General features: G+C 48.8%; 1 protein-coding gene across 1 annotated transcript in view; it reads left to right on the top strand.

The window, feature by feature from the left end:
- The first annotated feature begins 975 nt into the window (after positions 1-975).
- The window catches only part of PTDSS2 (phosphatidylserine synthase 2), a 29602-nt gene continuing 17606 nt past the window's right edge, over positions 976-12971 (top strand). Inside the window, exons 1-2 of the mRNA XM_036384752.2 lie at positions 976-1213; positions 9593-9694. Of these exons, the coding sequence (XP_036240645.1) occupies positions 1032-1213; positions 9593-9694 (284 nt within the window). The 5' untranslated portion in view covers positions 976-1031. The remainder of the gene's footprint in view (positions 1214-9592; positions 9695-12971) is intronic.

The following is a 12971-nucleotide window of genomic DNA, read 5'->3' as shown; positions in this document are numbered from 1 at the left end:
TGCCCCATGGCCTCTTCCTTTATTTGAATAAAGCCAGAAAGGACTCCTCTGTCTGCTTTTTGGACATAAACCTCTGGTGTTTGTGGATTAATTTCCTTAACATTTGTAATTCACAGAACCATGGAATAGCTTGGGGTGGGAAGGGACCTTTAAAGCTTGTCTTGATTATTTGCCATCCTGTGAATGTTTCCTCTAATCTCCTTCCCTGTTTGATTTCTCTGCTCCCACAGGACTCTGCCTTCCCTCCACACAGTATTCCCGGAGCTTGCTGCCATGCCAAGATCTTTCCAGAAAGCTGGAGCTCCGTGCCTGCCGTCTGGGATCAGCGTGGCCCGTTCCGGATGAGGAGCCTGACCAAGGTAATTTGGGAAGGGCTGAGGGATTTTGGAATTCTTCAGATCCAAGGACACAGTGGCACCCTGCAAGCACCCCCAACCCTGGCCAGACCCTCTGGGTGGGAACAAAACTTTTGCCAAACAAAACACATTTTATTTCGCCAGCAAATCGCACGTATTTAACAGATATTTAACATTTCATCGCACAAAGACACTGGAATCGGGACAACCACAGCATAAGGCATGGGGTACCCAACGTGGGGTACTCGAGGGCCGCAGGGCAGCCTGGCAAAGGACACTTTTATTCCGGGGTTCTGTTGAGGGTTCTGCGCGGAACGCAGACATTTTGTTTAAACATTTTGTTTAATTACCGCTCTCCGGCTCCCTGAGGGGCCCAGGCTCCCGCCCTGAGGGGCGGTGGCTCCGCCTGAGGGCGCCTCCTGGCGGTCGCGCGGGGGGAGGTCGGGAGGCCGCGCGGTTGCCACGGCAACGGCGGGGGCGGAATGACGCCCGGCCCGGCCCCGCCCTCCCCGGGCCCTGCGCACGCGCCGGCGCGGGGTCGCGCGCACGCCGCGTCACGCCTCCCGCCGCGCGGCCCCGCCCGCCCCGCCCCTCCCGCCGCGGCCCCGCCGGCCCCGGCCCCGGCCCGCGTCCCCCCGCCACCGCCGGTGCCCCGTGCCCGTGCCCCCCGCCGCCATGAGGCGCGGCGAGCGGCGGGCGCACGGCGGGAACGTGGGCAAGGCCGCGCTGGAGGAGCAGCCGCCGCCGCCCCCCGCGCAGCCCAACGGCGGCACCCCCGGGGCCGAGCGGGACGGCGCCGGGCTCCGCCGCAGCACCGAGTCCGAGGTGTACGACGACGGCACCAACACGTTCTTCTGGTGAGAGGCGCCGGGCATGGCCCGGGGGGCTCCGCGTGGGCCGGGGTGGCCCTGAGGAATGGGATATGGAGGGGCTGGGAATGGGATGTGGGGGTCCCTAAGGAATGGGATATGGAGGGGCTGGGGAATGGGATGTGGGGGTCCCTAAGGAATGGGATATGGAGGGGCTGGGGAATGGGATGTGGGGGTCCCTAAGGAATGGGATATGGAGGGGCTGGGGAATGGGATGTGGGGGTCCCTGAGGAATGTGATATGGAGGGGCTGGGGAATGGGATGTGGGAGTCCCTAAGGAATGGGATGTGGAGGGGCTGGGGAGTGGGATATGGGAGTCCGTAAGGAATGTGATATGGAGGGGCTGGGGAATGGGATATGGGGGTCCCTAAGGAGTGGGATATGGAGGGGGCCCCAAGGAATGGGATACTCGAGTTATCTGCTCCCCGTTATCTGCTGTTTATGTGCCTCTTCTGTCGCCGATACCGGTGCTGCAATCGGCCGCAAGTGTTTCCCTGGTGTGGCCCTACCGCTAATTGTTTCCTGGCAATTTAACGGGAATTCAGGGCTGGCTTTTGGCAGTGGCACCTCTTTTCCCAGTCCTGGTCCTCACTTTTTCAGGAGCAGGACCTTTAGGGCTGAGCCTGATGGCTTGTTCTGCCTGGTGGGAGCTTTGGAGGTGTTTTCCAGTACCTTGAGAGCCCTCTGTGTTCGGGCAAGCGTTCCTGCCTGATTCCAGTTATCAGCATGGTTTATGTGGACTCCACCTCCTTCTCTCCTCTCCCTTAATCTTGGAAGAGGCTTTTTTCCTCTTTTCCTCCCAGTGATCCTGGCAGAAAGCTGAAGTCGTCCTGCCCCACTCCTACTGGGCAGGCGTTGTGCATTTTTGTGTGTCTCAGTCCATGAAACGGGTGCAGAAACCCACAGCTGCTGGTTTCGGGCCAGTGCAGAAAATCAGCTTTTTGTTAAATTCAGTTCTTGCAGGAAGAGGTGTGTTCATACCTGGAAAAGTGCTTCTAAATCCCAGCCTTGCTGGAGTTGTTCCATAAATCCCCTCAGCAGCACGCTGTGTGTGTGTAGGCAGAGGTGTTTTTCTGTGTGTTAAACACGTGTCCCTTTCCATGGAGAAAACCCAGCCGGCACTGAAGGTTTGGAATCCGAGCCGAGGGCGATGGGATTTGGCTGGAGCCTGGCATGGAGGAGTGGGAGGGGAGGGCACTTGGCTCTCACCCTGCCAATCTGGGCAGCAGCGGAGCCGAGGGTGTTGATCCCGATGAAGGAGGTGACATTCCTGCCAGTGCAAGCTGCGGAGGAACACTGGGATGCTGCTGGATCCCTGCAGGGACACTGTGGTCTCGGGGACAAAAGAGCCTTTCCCGGTGGGCACACCACGTGTAGGCTGAGCAAATCGCGGGATCCCGGTGCCGACCTTTAAATGGAAAATGGGTAAAGCCGTCCTTTCCTTACTCCCTCCTTCAGGTGGATCCTGCCAGCTGTTTTGTGAAGCCTTAAAATACCTGGTTTTGCTGTAGAATCTCGCCTTGTTGCAGCTTTGAGTGGTGGTGACTGGGCTGTCGCCCCAGGATAAACGCTGTAGTGCAGTTAGTGTGGCCGCGTGGATTGTTCCTTTGGAAATCTGCATGTGTGCCTTGTTCTCTCAGGAGCTTCCCTGTGTCAGGTGGTCCCTTCCAGGAGGGCAGCATGGACAAGTGTGTTTCTCAACTTCCCTATTTATCCAGTTTTCTTTTCCCTAGTAGCTTGTGCTGGCAACGCGGAGTTTAACCATCTGGAAAAGTCCCAGGGTTTTTCCTTGTGTTACTTTTGCCCTGTATGTGTTAGAGTATCCTTTGGCAATGACTCAGTTCCTACTGTGTCCAAGAATAAAGATGATCCAGGGGAATGATTTTCTTCCTGCGACCCTTGGGACTCCTGTCATGCTGTGGAGGTGGCCACAGGAAAGGGAGATTTTTAAGAGTGGCTGCCCTCTGACTTTGGGAAAACATGGAATGCACTTTTTCTTTGGAGTTCAGGAATTAGGGATAAGATTACTCTCGTGGCTCGCTCCTTTTGGGAAAATGAGAGGATTTGGGATCTGTGGACACAGAAATCGTTCCAGGAGTAGTTTAATTTGCAGAGGTGATTTTCCTGCTGTAAATGTGGTCCTTGGGAAAGGTGGAGCTTCCTAGCTGGCTTCCTGCTCTTTAAAATCTGTTTGGAACTTTGGGAAACCACTTGTGTGCTGATATCTCTGGTCTTATTCCGTATAAATTACTTGGAACTGGAAAATACTCCCTTTGGGAACCTGCTCAGTCAGCCTAACCTGGCAGCTCCCTTTGCCATTAGGAAATGCCAAGGGAAGGGAACAGGAGGAAGCTTTCTGAGGCAGATCCCTGGTTTCTGTATCATTTATCCCTGAACTGATTTCCTAGCAGGGAGCTGGGAATGCCAAGCTTTCCTGGCAAGCCATTGGAACATGTTCCCTGTTGTTTCCAGCACCTTGGATTGTTCTTGTTTGTGTGCCTTCAGCAGCTGCTTTCACACAAAGCCCTGCTTGTTCTGGAGTCATTTAGTTGGATATTGTGTGTGGTGTTCTCCTAAAATTTCTGCAGGTATTTCATAGCTTGTCTTTAGCCCAAGAAGGTTTTCCAGGAAAATGTCCATTCAGTCTTGATTTGAGGGTGTTGGGAGGTGCCAGATGCACTTTTGCCACCACATTGTGATTCAGTGGGTTAATTGCTTTTTCAAAGCCTTAACTTTAATTTGGATTTCATTAGCTTTAATGTCACCTTGTGATTATTAACGTGTTTTATCTCTCACACTAATAATCTCACGTTGCCAGCACGTGGATGTGATATTAATTCCCGAGGTCATGGTGTGGCAGCAGAGATCTGTGGAGCTCAGGATGTTAAAATTAATAAGAAAAGAACTAAAAAAGTGGGAATGGCAGTGACTCTATAGGCTAATGGCCTAGTGTTTGTAGGAATTATTTCCACCTTCTTGTGCAAAAAGTGTGGAATTTGCAGCTAAGGAAGAGGCAGTCCCTGCTGGCATGTTCCTCTTGGTGTGCTCAGTGTTGTGACTCTTCCCAGATGGCCTGGGAAGTGAGGATATGTGTGGGCAAACCAGCTGGTGATGGAAAGAAGGGATTGCTACTCAACCCAAAACATTCCTTACCCATTCCTTGTGGAGATGGCTCTTACTTCTGAAATACCCGGGATTTGCTAAGGGCGGTCTGCAGGAAAAGGTGGGAATTTATCCAGAAGAGAGATTAGGGAGATGGAATATCAACAGGTTGGCAGGAGCTGCTCTCTGTGCCCTCTCCTGAGGGGTGGCTGTGGCACTTCCAAGGCAGCATTCCTGGAGTTTGCTGGGAGCTGAACTTGGGAACTTTTTTCCCTGTTTTGATGATGCCACTCTGAGCCACGCTGCCCGCTCAGGATTCACTGCACTGGAGAAAAGCAGCATTGCTCCAGAGCCCTGGGTCACCCTGCCATGCTCTTCCAGCCTGTGGGAATGCCCTGGGCAGGGAGCGGGGACATCCAGGCTTGTGCAATCCCACTAAGCCACATTTGCCAGCTGGTCATGGATGAGAGGGCCTGTGCCTTGGGAATTGTGCTATGGGAATGGCATTGCCCTTTCCTCAAAGGAAGGGCTGCATAGTTCTGCCAAGTAAGCTGGAAATGCAGAAGGAATATCTTTGTGGAGAGGGCCTGTCAGAGTTCAGTGTCCCATCTAGATATCAGGTCTCTGTGTTCCTTTATTTTTTTAATAAACACATTCCCAAAGTTTTAAGGATAGCAGGGAAAAATGTGCTCAAAGAATGTTGCCTATAATTCCCTGTCACTTGTCTCAGTAGAACTGCCCTAAACGATCTTCAAGATGCACATTTCCATAGGTTTAAGTAAAAAAAATGTTTAATAATCAAAATAGTGCATCTGTGGAACTTGCAAGCTCTGTAGAACTGATGGAAACTTTGGGAACTCTGGGAACTTGGTCTTCCTTCCTCAGTGGAAGGAAAACCCCAGATTTGCTGAAGCTTTGCTGTTGACCTGTGGTTCTGGGTCTCTGGAGGTCTGTGCTCCTGGGCTTCTTTGTGGAGATGGCAAGGAAAAGGCAGGTTGCTATTTTGGAGTGTCACAAGTATGTTCGGAAATTTAATCGGCCTCGGGTGACTTCAGGGATGTGCCGAAGATCTGCGACTGCTCTAAGAATAGGGACTGTTTTATGGACTCTTGAGGGTTTAAACTGATTTTAAAACATAACACAGAGTGTAAAACCAGCAAGGATATTTGTATGGTTGGGTTTGACTTGAAGTTGTCCAAACCGTCTGTCTATCCCCAACAGTTCGCCTGTTAGTTACAATTTTTGTTTCAAATAAAAATTAAATTAGTTTTAAATTAGTATTAATTTTTGTTGTATTTTCTTGTGTCTTCTTCTTGACACAACCCTCTGCTGCTTTTGGAGGAAAGGGTTTTTTGTACTGTTTGCCATATTTTCTTAGAAATTCCAGGTGAATTGTTGGTTTATGGAGGGTACAGAGCTTTGACATCCATTTAAAAATCTCTTCCAAGAATGGTTTAATGAATTCGCCATTATTTGGAATAAAGAATTAAGTAATGAAAAAGTCACTGACAGATTTTTGGGTCTGCTGACAGATCCTTTCACCAGCAGCTGCAATTAATGCAACTTTTTTAACCCAAGGGGCAAACTGGACTGGCTCTCCTTTGGAATTTTGTTCCACTTAAGAGGACTGACCAAAATATTAATAAATAAATTCTTTGCATTGTGTTCCAGTGATTGTTATTGTGTTTAATGGAGTTGTTGCATCACTGGTGACAAACAAGCCATGGATAACAAGGGTGTGGTCCCTGCTTAAGCTGATTTTAATTTGTGGGAGATTGAATGAGGCCATGGGCCGCCTGCTCCTGGGTGGTACTCTCTCCTTTTCACCCAAGGATCTGCCAGAATCTCCCAAAAATGACATGTTTAAACAACTCCCTTACATCATTTCTGTCATAGACTTCAGCTGGAAAATAAAAGAGCTTGTAGTCATTTTCTTGACAGACCTGCAGCGTCTCAGTGTGACAGGAGAATGACCTAGCATGAAAAAGAGAAGTTGGGATCAAACTTAATCCTATTAACTAGGAAAAAACCCACTTTTTTGTGATCTGCAGTGCGGGAGAGCTTCACTTGCTCTCACTTGGTGTTTGAATTAGCAGGGCAAGGGCTTGTGTGAAAACAAACACGATTTATTTCATCTCAATCTCCCAGGGCTTGAGTGGGGAAAGAGCCAAATGTGTGGTGCAGAAAGGCAGAAAAGTAAGCCACTTAATATTCCACCTTTTTAACAGTTTGGGATTTGTTGTGAGTTCTCTCCCTGGCCTTAGATTTTTGTTCTCAGGTACATCAGGCCCTGCTTTGCAGTTTTTGATGTGAAACCTCCCAGATCTGGCTGCAGCTTGTGCCCCCTTTGCTTCGGGCGTGTTGCCCAAGCTCCTGTGTGTAATTCTAAGGGGAAGATTCCCAGCTTAGCTCTTTCAGCCTCCCAGGCTCCAGGCCAGGAGAACATAAGCCTTTCCATGTAATTCCTGCCTTGCTTACCTTGCTGGGTTGTTCTTAGCTCGCCTTCCCCTGGTGTGTTATTTTAAAGTGTGTGTGGAGATGAGAAGAATCCCCTTGTGCCGTTAAATTCATCCTGATCTCTCAGACAAGCCCTTCCTTCAGGAGAGCTGCTCCTTTTTCTGGAATTTTATTTTGTTTTTAAACTCCCAAGCTCTGAGAAGACATGGTGTACATCCATATTTCCTGGCTCGTTTTCCTCTCTGAAGTGGGTTTGTGTGATGCTATGCTCCCTCTCATTGCTGTGTCACTGCTCTCAGCTCTCTGCCAGGGCTGACAGCTTGCTCTTCCCAGAAGTCGAGCCCATCTCCAGAGTCTTTCATCCCAGCTCCTGGAATTCACGCTGTGCTGGAAGCACCTTTGCCTTGGAAACCTGCTAGGAGGGAATCTGGCAGCATCTGGAGATGAATGCTGAGCTTCAAGGGAAGTGATAAGAGAACAGCCTCTTGTTTCTCCTGAAACAGGGCAGCTGGTTGGGCTCAGGCTGGTGGCTGTGGCACCAAAAATAAATGGGAAGTAGGATGTATGGGGCTCTCCAGCACCAACCCTTCACTGTCCTACAAGATCCTCCCAGGGAGGAACACAACTGAGTCACCCTTGTGCTGGGAGAGGGGTTCTCAAGGTGTTTGTCCAAGGGAGGAGCTGTAATAACTGATTTTTTGGCAATTTATGGGATCTGAATGCATTGAAAAAGCAGCTGACTTGGTGTGGGTGCTCAGGTGCCGAAACAGCAAGGCGGGATTCCAGATTTGTTTTCATAGCCTCTTCAAAAATAAACCACAATGTAACTATTATATATATAATACATAATATCTATAACTCTGCAACAATAAGTATAACTGTGTAACAATATAACAACACAACGATAAGTTTCAGAACCAGACAGCAAAACAAGGCCCGAGATACCAAAATAGCCCGGAGTTCCTGTAACCTGTGTGGTGTTGGCTGCAGAATCCATTCATTCCATCCACAGGCAATGGGTGTGCAGGAGCAGGGTGTGATTGGAGCGTGGGCTCCGTGCTGCTGTCCTGCCTCCCGGGAGAGGCAGTCCTGGGAGAGGCTGGGTTTAGTGCTCCAGCTCCTGCAGGATCCAGGGCAGGCCCCACGTGAGCTCTGATGGCTGAATCACCTGTCCTGGCACCTGGGACGATGCAGCTGCCGAGCAGGAGCTTGCAGCTCCCAAGCTTTTCCCTGGGTTTTGGCACACTGATTCCTTGCTAATCCTGGAAGTACTCGTGGGTCCTGGTGGTTTTCTGCTGGAGGTGGTGGTCTGTGTCCTCAGGACCACGAGGAAGGAGAGCCTTCAACGCCAAACTCTGTTCTGGGAGGGACACAAGAGGATTGTGTCTGCTTATGAGGTATTGCCTGTGTGGGATTGCAGGGATGCTGTGGAGAAGGTGGGGTTTGCAGTAGGATGGAATTTTGGTTCACTGGCAGCCTTTCTTGGACTTTCAGAGCAGTTTTAGGGGGGTTACTGTGGGATAGTTTCAAGGCAAGTCAGTGGGTGGTTTGGAAATTCCAAGGTTTATTGTACACCATGCAACCTGAATATACAAACCTTGGAATGACTTGCAGATGGGATGTGAGCTGCTGTTACAAAAGAATGTAAAAAGAAAATGGAAATAGAGTCCAATATGTCACATACAGACACTTTCTTTTACAAGTTTTCTCCTCCTTTCAGCTTCCTCTTTATAGGTGGGGTTTTTTATTAGTTTGTGTTAAGGGATGTTATCCTCTAAACCAAAACTCATGGCATGTCCTTTGGTCTTACTTGGACAGAGTTCCCATGCTTCCCAGCTGGGGCCAGAGGAGTTTTCCAATGAAAACAGTAAGTGGCTTCTCATTAGGAAGGGAATTTTCAACTTGAAGTAAGAAAAGATGCAGACATTGTAAGAATATTCCCTGTGTGGTGATCAGGGGGTGCAGGGTGTGGGTGTCACCTGGCTGGGTGTGCTCTGCTTGCTCTCCTTCCATAGAATCACAGAATCCTGGAATGGTTTGGGCTGGAAGGGACCTTAAAGCTCATCCAGTCCCGAGGGCAGGCACACCTTCTGCTATCCCAGGTTGCTCCAAGCCCAGTCCAACCTGGCCTTGGGCACTTCCAGGGATAGGACAGCCACAGCTTCTCTGGGAAACCTGTGCCAGAAGAATTTCTCCCTGAGTGCTTCACCAAAATCCACATAAACCTCTGGGCTCCCATGGATGAGGGTGTTTTACTGCTGTGGAACAGCCACCCAGCTTTGCTGTCACGGCTGTTCCCACAGAAACCTCTTGTGCTAAGTGCACTGAAACTGTAGCAATATCCCTGGAAATCTGACATCTTGAGGTGGCATCAACAGCAACTGTTCTCCTTTAGAGTTTTTTGTGTTTTTTTTTTTTTTTTAATTTTTAATGACTAGTTTTTCTTGAGTAATTCCCATGTCTGGAGTGAATTCCCTTTGGTTGCTCTCACGGGCCTGTTCCCTCAGCTGCAATTTTGATTAGTAGGCTGTGAAATAGAGCAGCACTGTCAGGTGTGGACCTGCCAAACCTGGGGAGACACCTGGAGCTGTTTAAATTTGGGTGTTTGCAGTGGGTGCTGGTTTTTTCCAAGCTGCTGCTGATCACGTGCAGTGCTGCTGTAAGTTCTGCTCTCTGTGCTCTGCAATACAGAAAACCTCAATATTCCTGACTGCTGGCCGTGGTTTTGACCTCCTGATGCTGCACTGGCAGGGTGAGACATGAGTTTTCCTGCTGTTTAATGTCATTTTTCTCTGTTCTCAATTTCAGGAGAGCTCATACCCTGACAGTCCTGTTCATCCTCACGTGTGCACTGGGCTACGTTACCCTGCTGGAAGAGACTCCCCAGGACACAGCCTACAACACAAAGAGGTGAATATCTCAGGAATATCTGAGTATTCCCAGGTGTGTTCTGGAAAAGGGACCTCCAGTGACCCCTGTGCTCCCCTGTGGAAATGCCTGTTCCCTCAGAAGTTACAAAACCAGTCATAAGTCTGTAAGCTTCTCTGATGCTGATCATTGAATTCAATTTCTAATCAGTTTAGTGTCACTGTCAGGCCTGTGGCTGCTCTGTGATGTGATTTAAAGCAAAATACAAAAAGCTTGCTAAAGCCTCCTGGCTGGGTTTCTTTGGCAAGGGTTGTGTTGCTGTTTCTTAAAATAGCCTTTTCTTAAAAATAACCTTTCCTTAAAATAACCATCATTTCAAAATGCTGGGAGCTGTGACTAAATTTTTCTGGCTCAAATGCTTTTTGTAAAATTCTGTTCAAGATTTCAATACAGATCTTTGTTTGTTGTTGAAAATTGCTGTGAGAATGTGCAGCCCAGAGGGAAGCTCTGGGGAAATAAGAATGAATCTTACATGTGTGGTCAATTCCTACTGTAATTTAAACTGATCCAATGTGGTTGAATTTCTCCCCTTTTAAAATACAACAGGGAAGAAACAGGAGGTAGGAAAGTGGTGCTTTAAAAAGCTAAATATGTTTTAAAGATATGCTGCAAAGCATCATTGCTAGAAGCAAGAAAATAATTGTTTTCTACCAGTCTGGTTTCTTAAATATAATGAAATTTTTCCCTTTGCTGTTGAAGGGTTTTTTTCCCTCTTTTTGTACATTTCTGAAGTGACTCAGGATACAGCATCCATTGTCCTGGAGATGCAGGAATTGTGGTATTTCCTGAGATAATCTTGGCTGTTGTTCTGGCATTGTTACACAATGCCTGGGGGTAATGGAACTCCCACTGTGCCCCACTGAGAGCTGGGATTTCACACGTGGGGGTGACATGGGACAAGCTGGAAGGTGTCTGGAGCTGGGAAAGGTTCTGGAAGGTTGCTGTGTGAACAAATGCCATTTTGTTCCCAGGCATAATGAGGGAGGCCAGGCTGGAGGGGTGGTGTGGCCTGGAATGGCCACTCAGAATTGGGAAGGCGAAGAGCTGAAAGAGAAGTGATGATGCATCCTTAGGGAGTAAGACAGAGCTAAGGTGACTCAGTGGAATATCTTATTATTGAGCTTAGAGCCTCGGCTGCCTTAATCAAAACCAACCCAGGGAAGATTAGTCAGCAGGTGGATCTTTCTCTCAGGAAACACGAGTTGTTGTGTGCTCATCCAGTGCCCAGTTGTTAAAATCAATTTACAGCATCGTGCCAAGAAAGGGGCAGCAAGTGGGCTTTGCTCACTGCTGCAGCTCTACAAGGTCTTAGCACAAAAATCCCTGACAAGGAGCATCCTGAGGCTTGGACATGAACTTCCAAATATTCCATGTTTCATATCTCTCTGGACAAAAGTGGGTATTTCAGAGCAGGGTGAGATGGGCACAGTGTGCATCAGTGTATCCATAGCCCAAATCATCACAGATTTTTTATATTTGCATCCATAATTAAAAATCCCTCAGCCTGCCCTGAGACCTTTGTCAGTCCTGGTGTGGAGCCGTGTTGTGCTGCAGTTCCAAGCCCCACCCAGCACAAGGCTGTCCCTGTGTGCCGGTGTTCCTCGGGAACACTTGGTGCCTAATGACCAGGGGGGGTTTGTCACCGGGGAGCAGAGTCTGGAGCTGTCACGGGCTTTTATTTCCACCTCCTGCACACTGACAGTGCAGCAGTGTCTGAAATACACACTTCCAAAGGCTCCAGCCTCCTTTGTTTCCATGCCCTGCCTGAGGTGTCCTTGTGAGCTGCTGTGAGGTGCTCAGAGCAGTAAATTGGGGTGAACTTCCCAAATTTGCTGGCTCTGTGTTTCCCAGACTGGAGTCGTGGGATGGTCCCACCTTCTCCCCTATAAAATCAGGATTTTGTCACCCTATAAAATGCTCCATGCAGTCACTGGCAGGAGCAGGGTGAGAGGTGGATTTGTGGAATCACTCACAGGAGAAGTGATGGACAAGACCCGAGTGAGAGCAGGAGCCTCTGAGCTCACGGGGTGTGGTGTTTGTGGCTGATGTTGGTGTTTGCATCTGTCACAGGACTTCTTCTGTCCTGAAACAATTCAAGGAGGATTGTTTGGGTTGGCTTTTTTTTTTGGTTTTTTGTTTTTTTTTTTTTAAACATAAGGTTGCAGGAGCTTTTTATATGTAAATGTAGTAAGAGTTCATTGGGATCACACAGGTGGTCAGACTGCCCCCAGTGTAAGAACTGTGGAACATTTCCTTTGTTAGGCAAGGAGAGGTTGTGCTGTGAACCTGTCTGATCCTTGAGAGCTTTATTCCCACTGTTCTTCCAGCCATGGGATAGCTCATCCTGACTGACAGCTGTGACATTCTCCTCTGTTCAGCCTGGACTCAGCTCCAGCTCTGAGTGTAGCCAGATAAACCCTGAGCACCTCCTCTGCATACCACGGCAGAAATCCACAGCTCCCAAATATTTGAAATGCTGAGCAGGGCGTCTTGGGGGAAAAAAAAAAAAATCTTTTTTTTTTTTCCATAAAAACACATTCAGGTTTAAAACCACCAGTGTGCTTCAGGGCTGTACATTGAATTTCCAGCTGGGAAATGTCTCTCCTGAGATGATTTTTTACACAGCTCTTGGCAATCCCTGCTTTCCATGGGGACAGATCCAGGGATGTGTGGGTTTGCATGCTGATCTCCTGCTGCTGTGGCTGAGCACCCACAGGGAAATGGAGGCCACAGGAGGCCAGAGCTCTGTTCCAGGGCTTGTGGTGCCCCGAGGGGTTGTACCAGCTGTGCCAGCATGGATCCAGCCCGGGATGGGACAGGGAGTGGGAGCTGCCTCCTTGAATCCCAGGACAAAGGGCCATACACAGCTCCTCATTGTCCTGTGTGTCTGAATTGACTCTCAGCACAAACAAGAGTTTGTTTGTGCTGATGGAGCTGCTGCCAGCCTCTCCTTTTTTTTTTTTTTTAATTTTATTTTTTTGATTTGGCTCAGTGCTAAAATGACTTTTGTGGGCACACTTTGCTATTTTGTGCCTTCCTGATTTGCTGCTCAGGAGAATCCATTGGCTGTGTCAGCCAGGTGAGGAGAGGAGGAGAGGAGAGCCCCTCTCAGGTGCTGGAGCATTCCTGCCTCAGGCCAGGCTGCTGCTGAGGCATTGGAAGGTAAATTAATGAGGATAAGAGGGAAAGTTTTGTTACCACTGAGAAAAAAAAAAAAAAAAATGAGCTGGTGTGGTTATTTATGCAAATTTGTGATTTG

The sequence above is a fragment of the Molothrus ater genome, chromosome 6 (assembly GCF_012460135.2).
Source record: "Molothrus ater isolate BHLD 08-10-18 breed brown headed cowbird chromosome 6, BPBGC_Mater_1.1, whole genome shotgun sequence".
Classification (NCBI taxonomy): Eukaryota; Metazoa; Chordata; class Aves; order Passeriformes; family Icteridae; genus Molothrus; species Molothrus ater.
The sequence above is the reverse complement of the archived record's forward strand: the minus strand, read 5'-3'. Positions and strand labels throughout refer to the sequence as shown.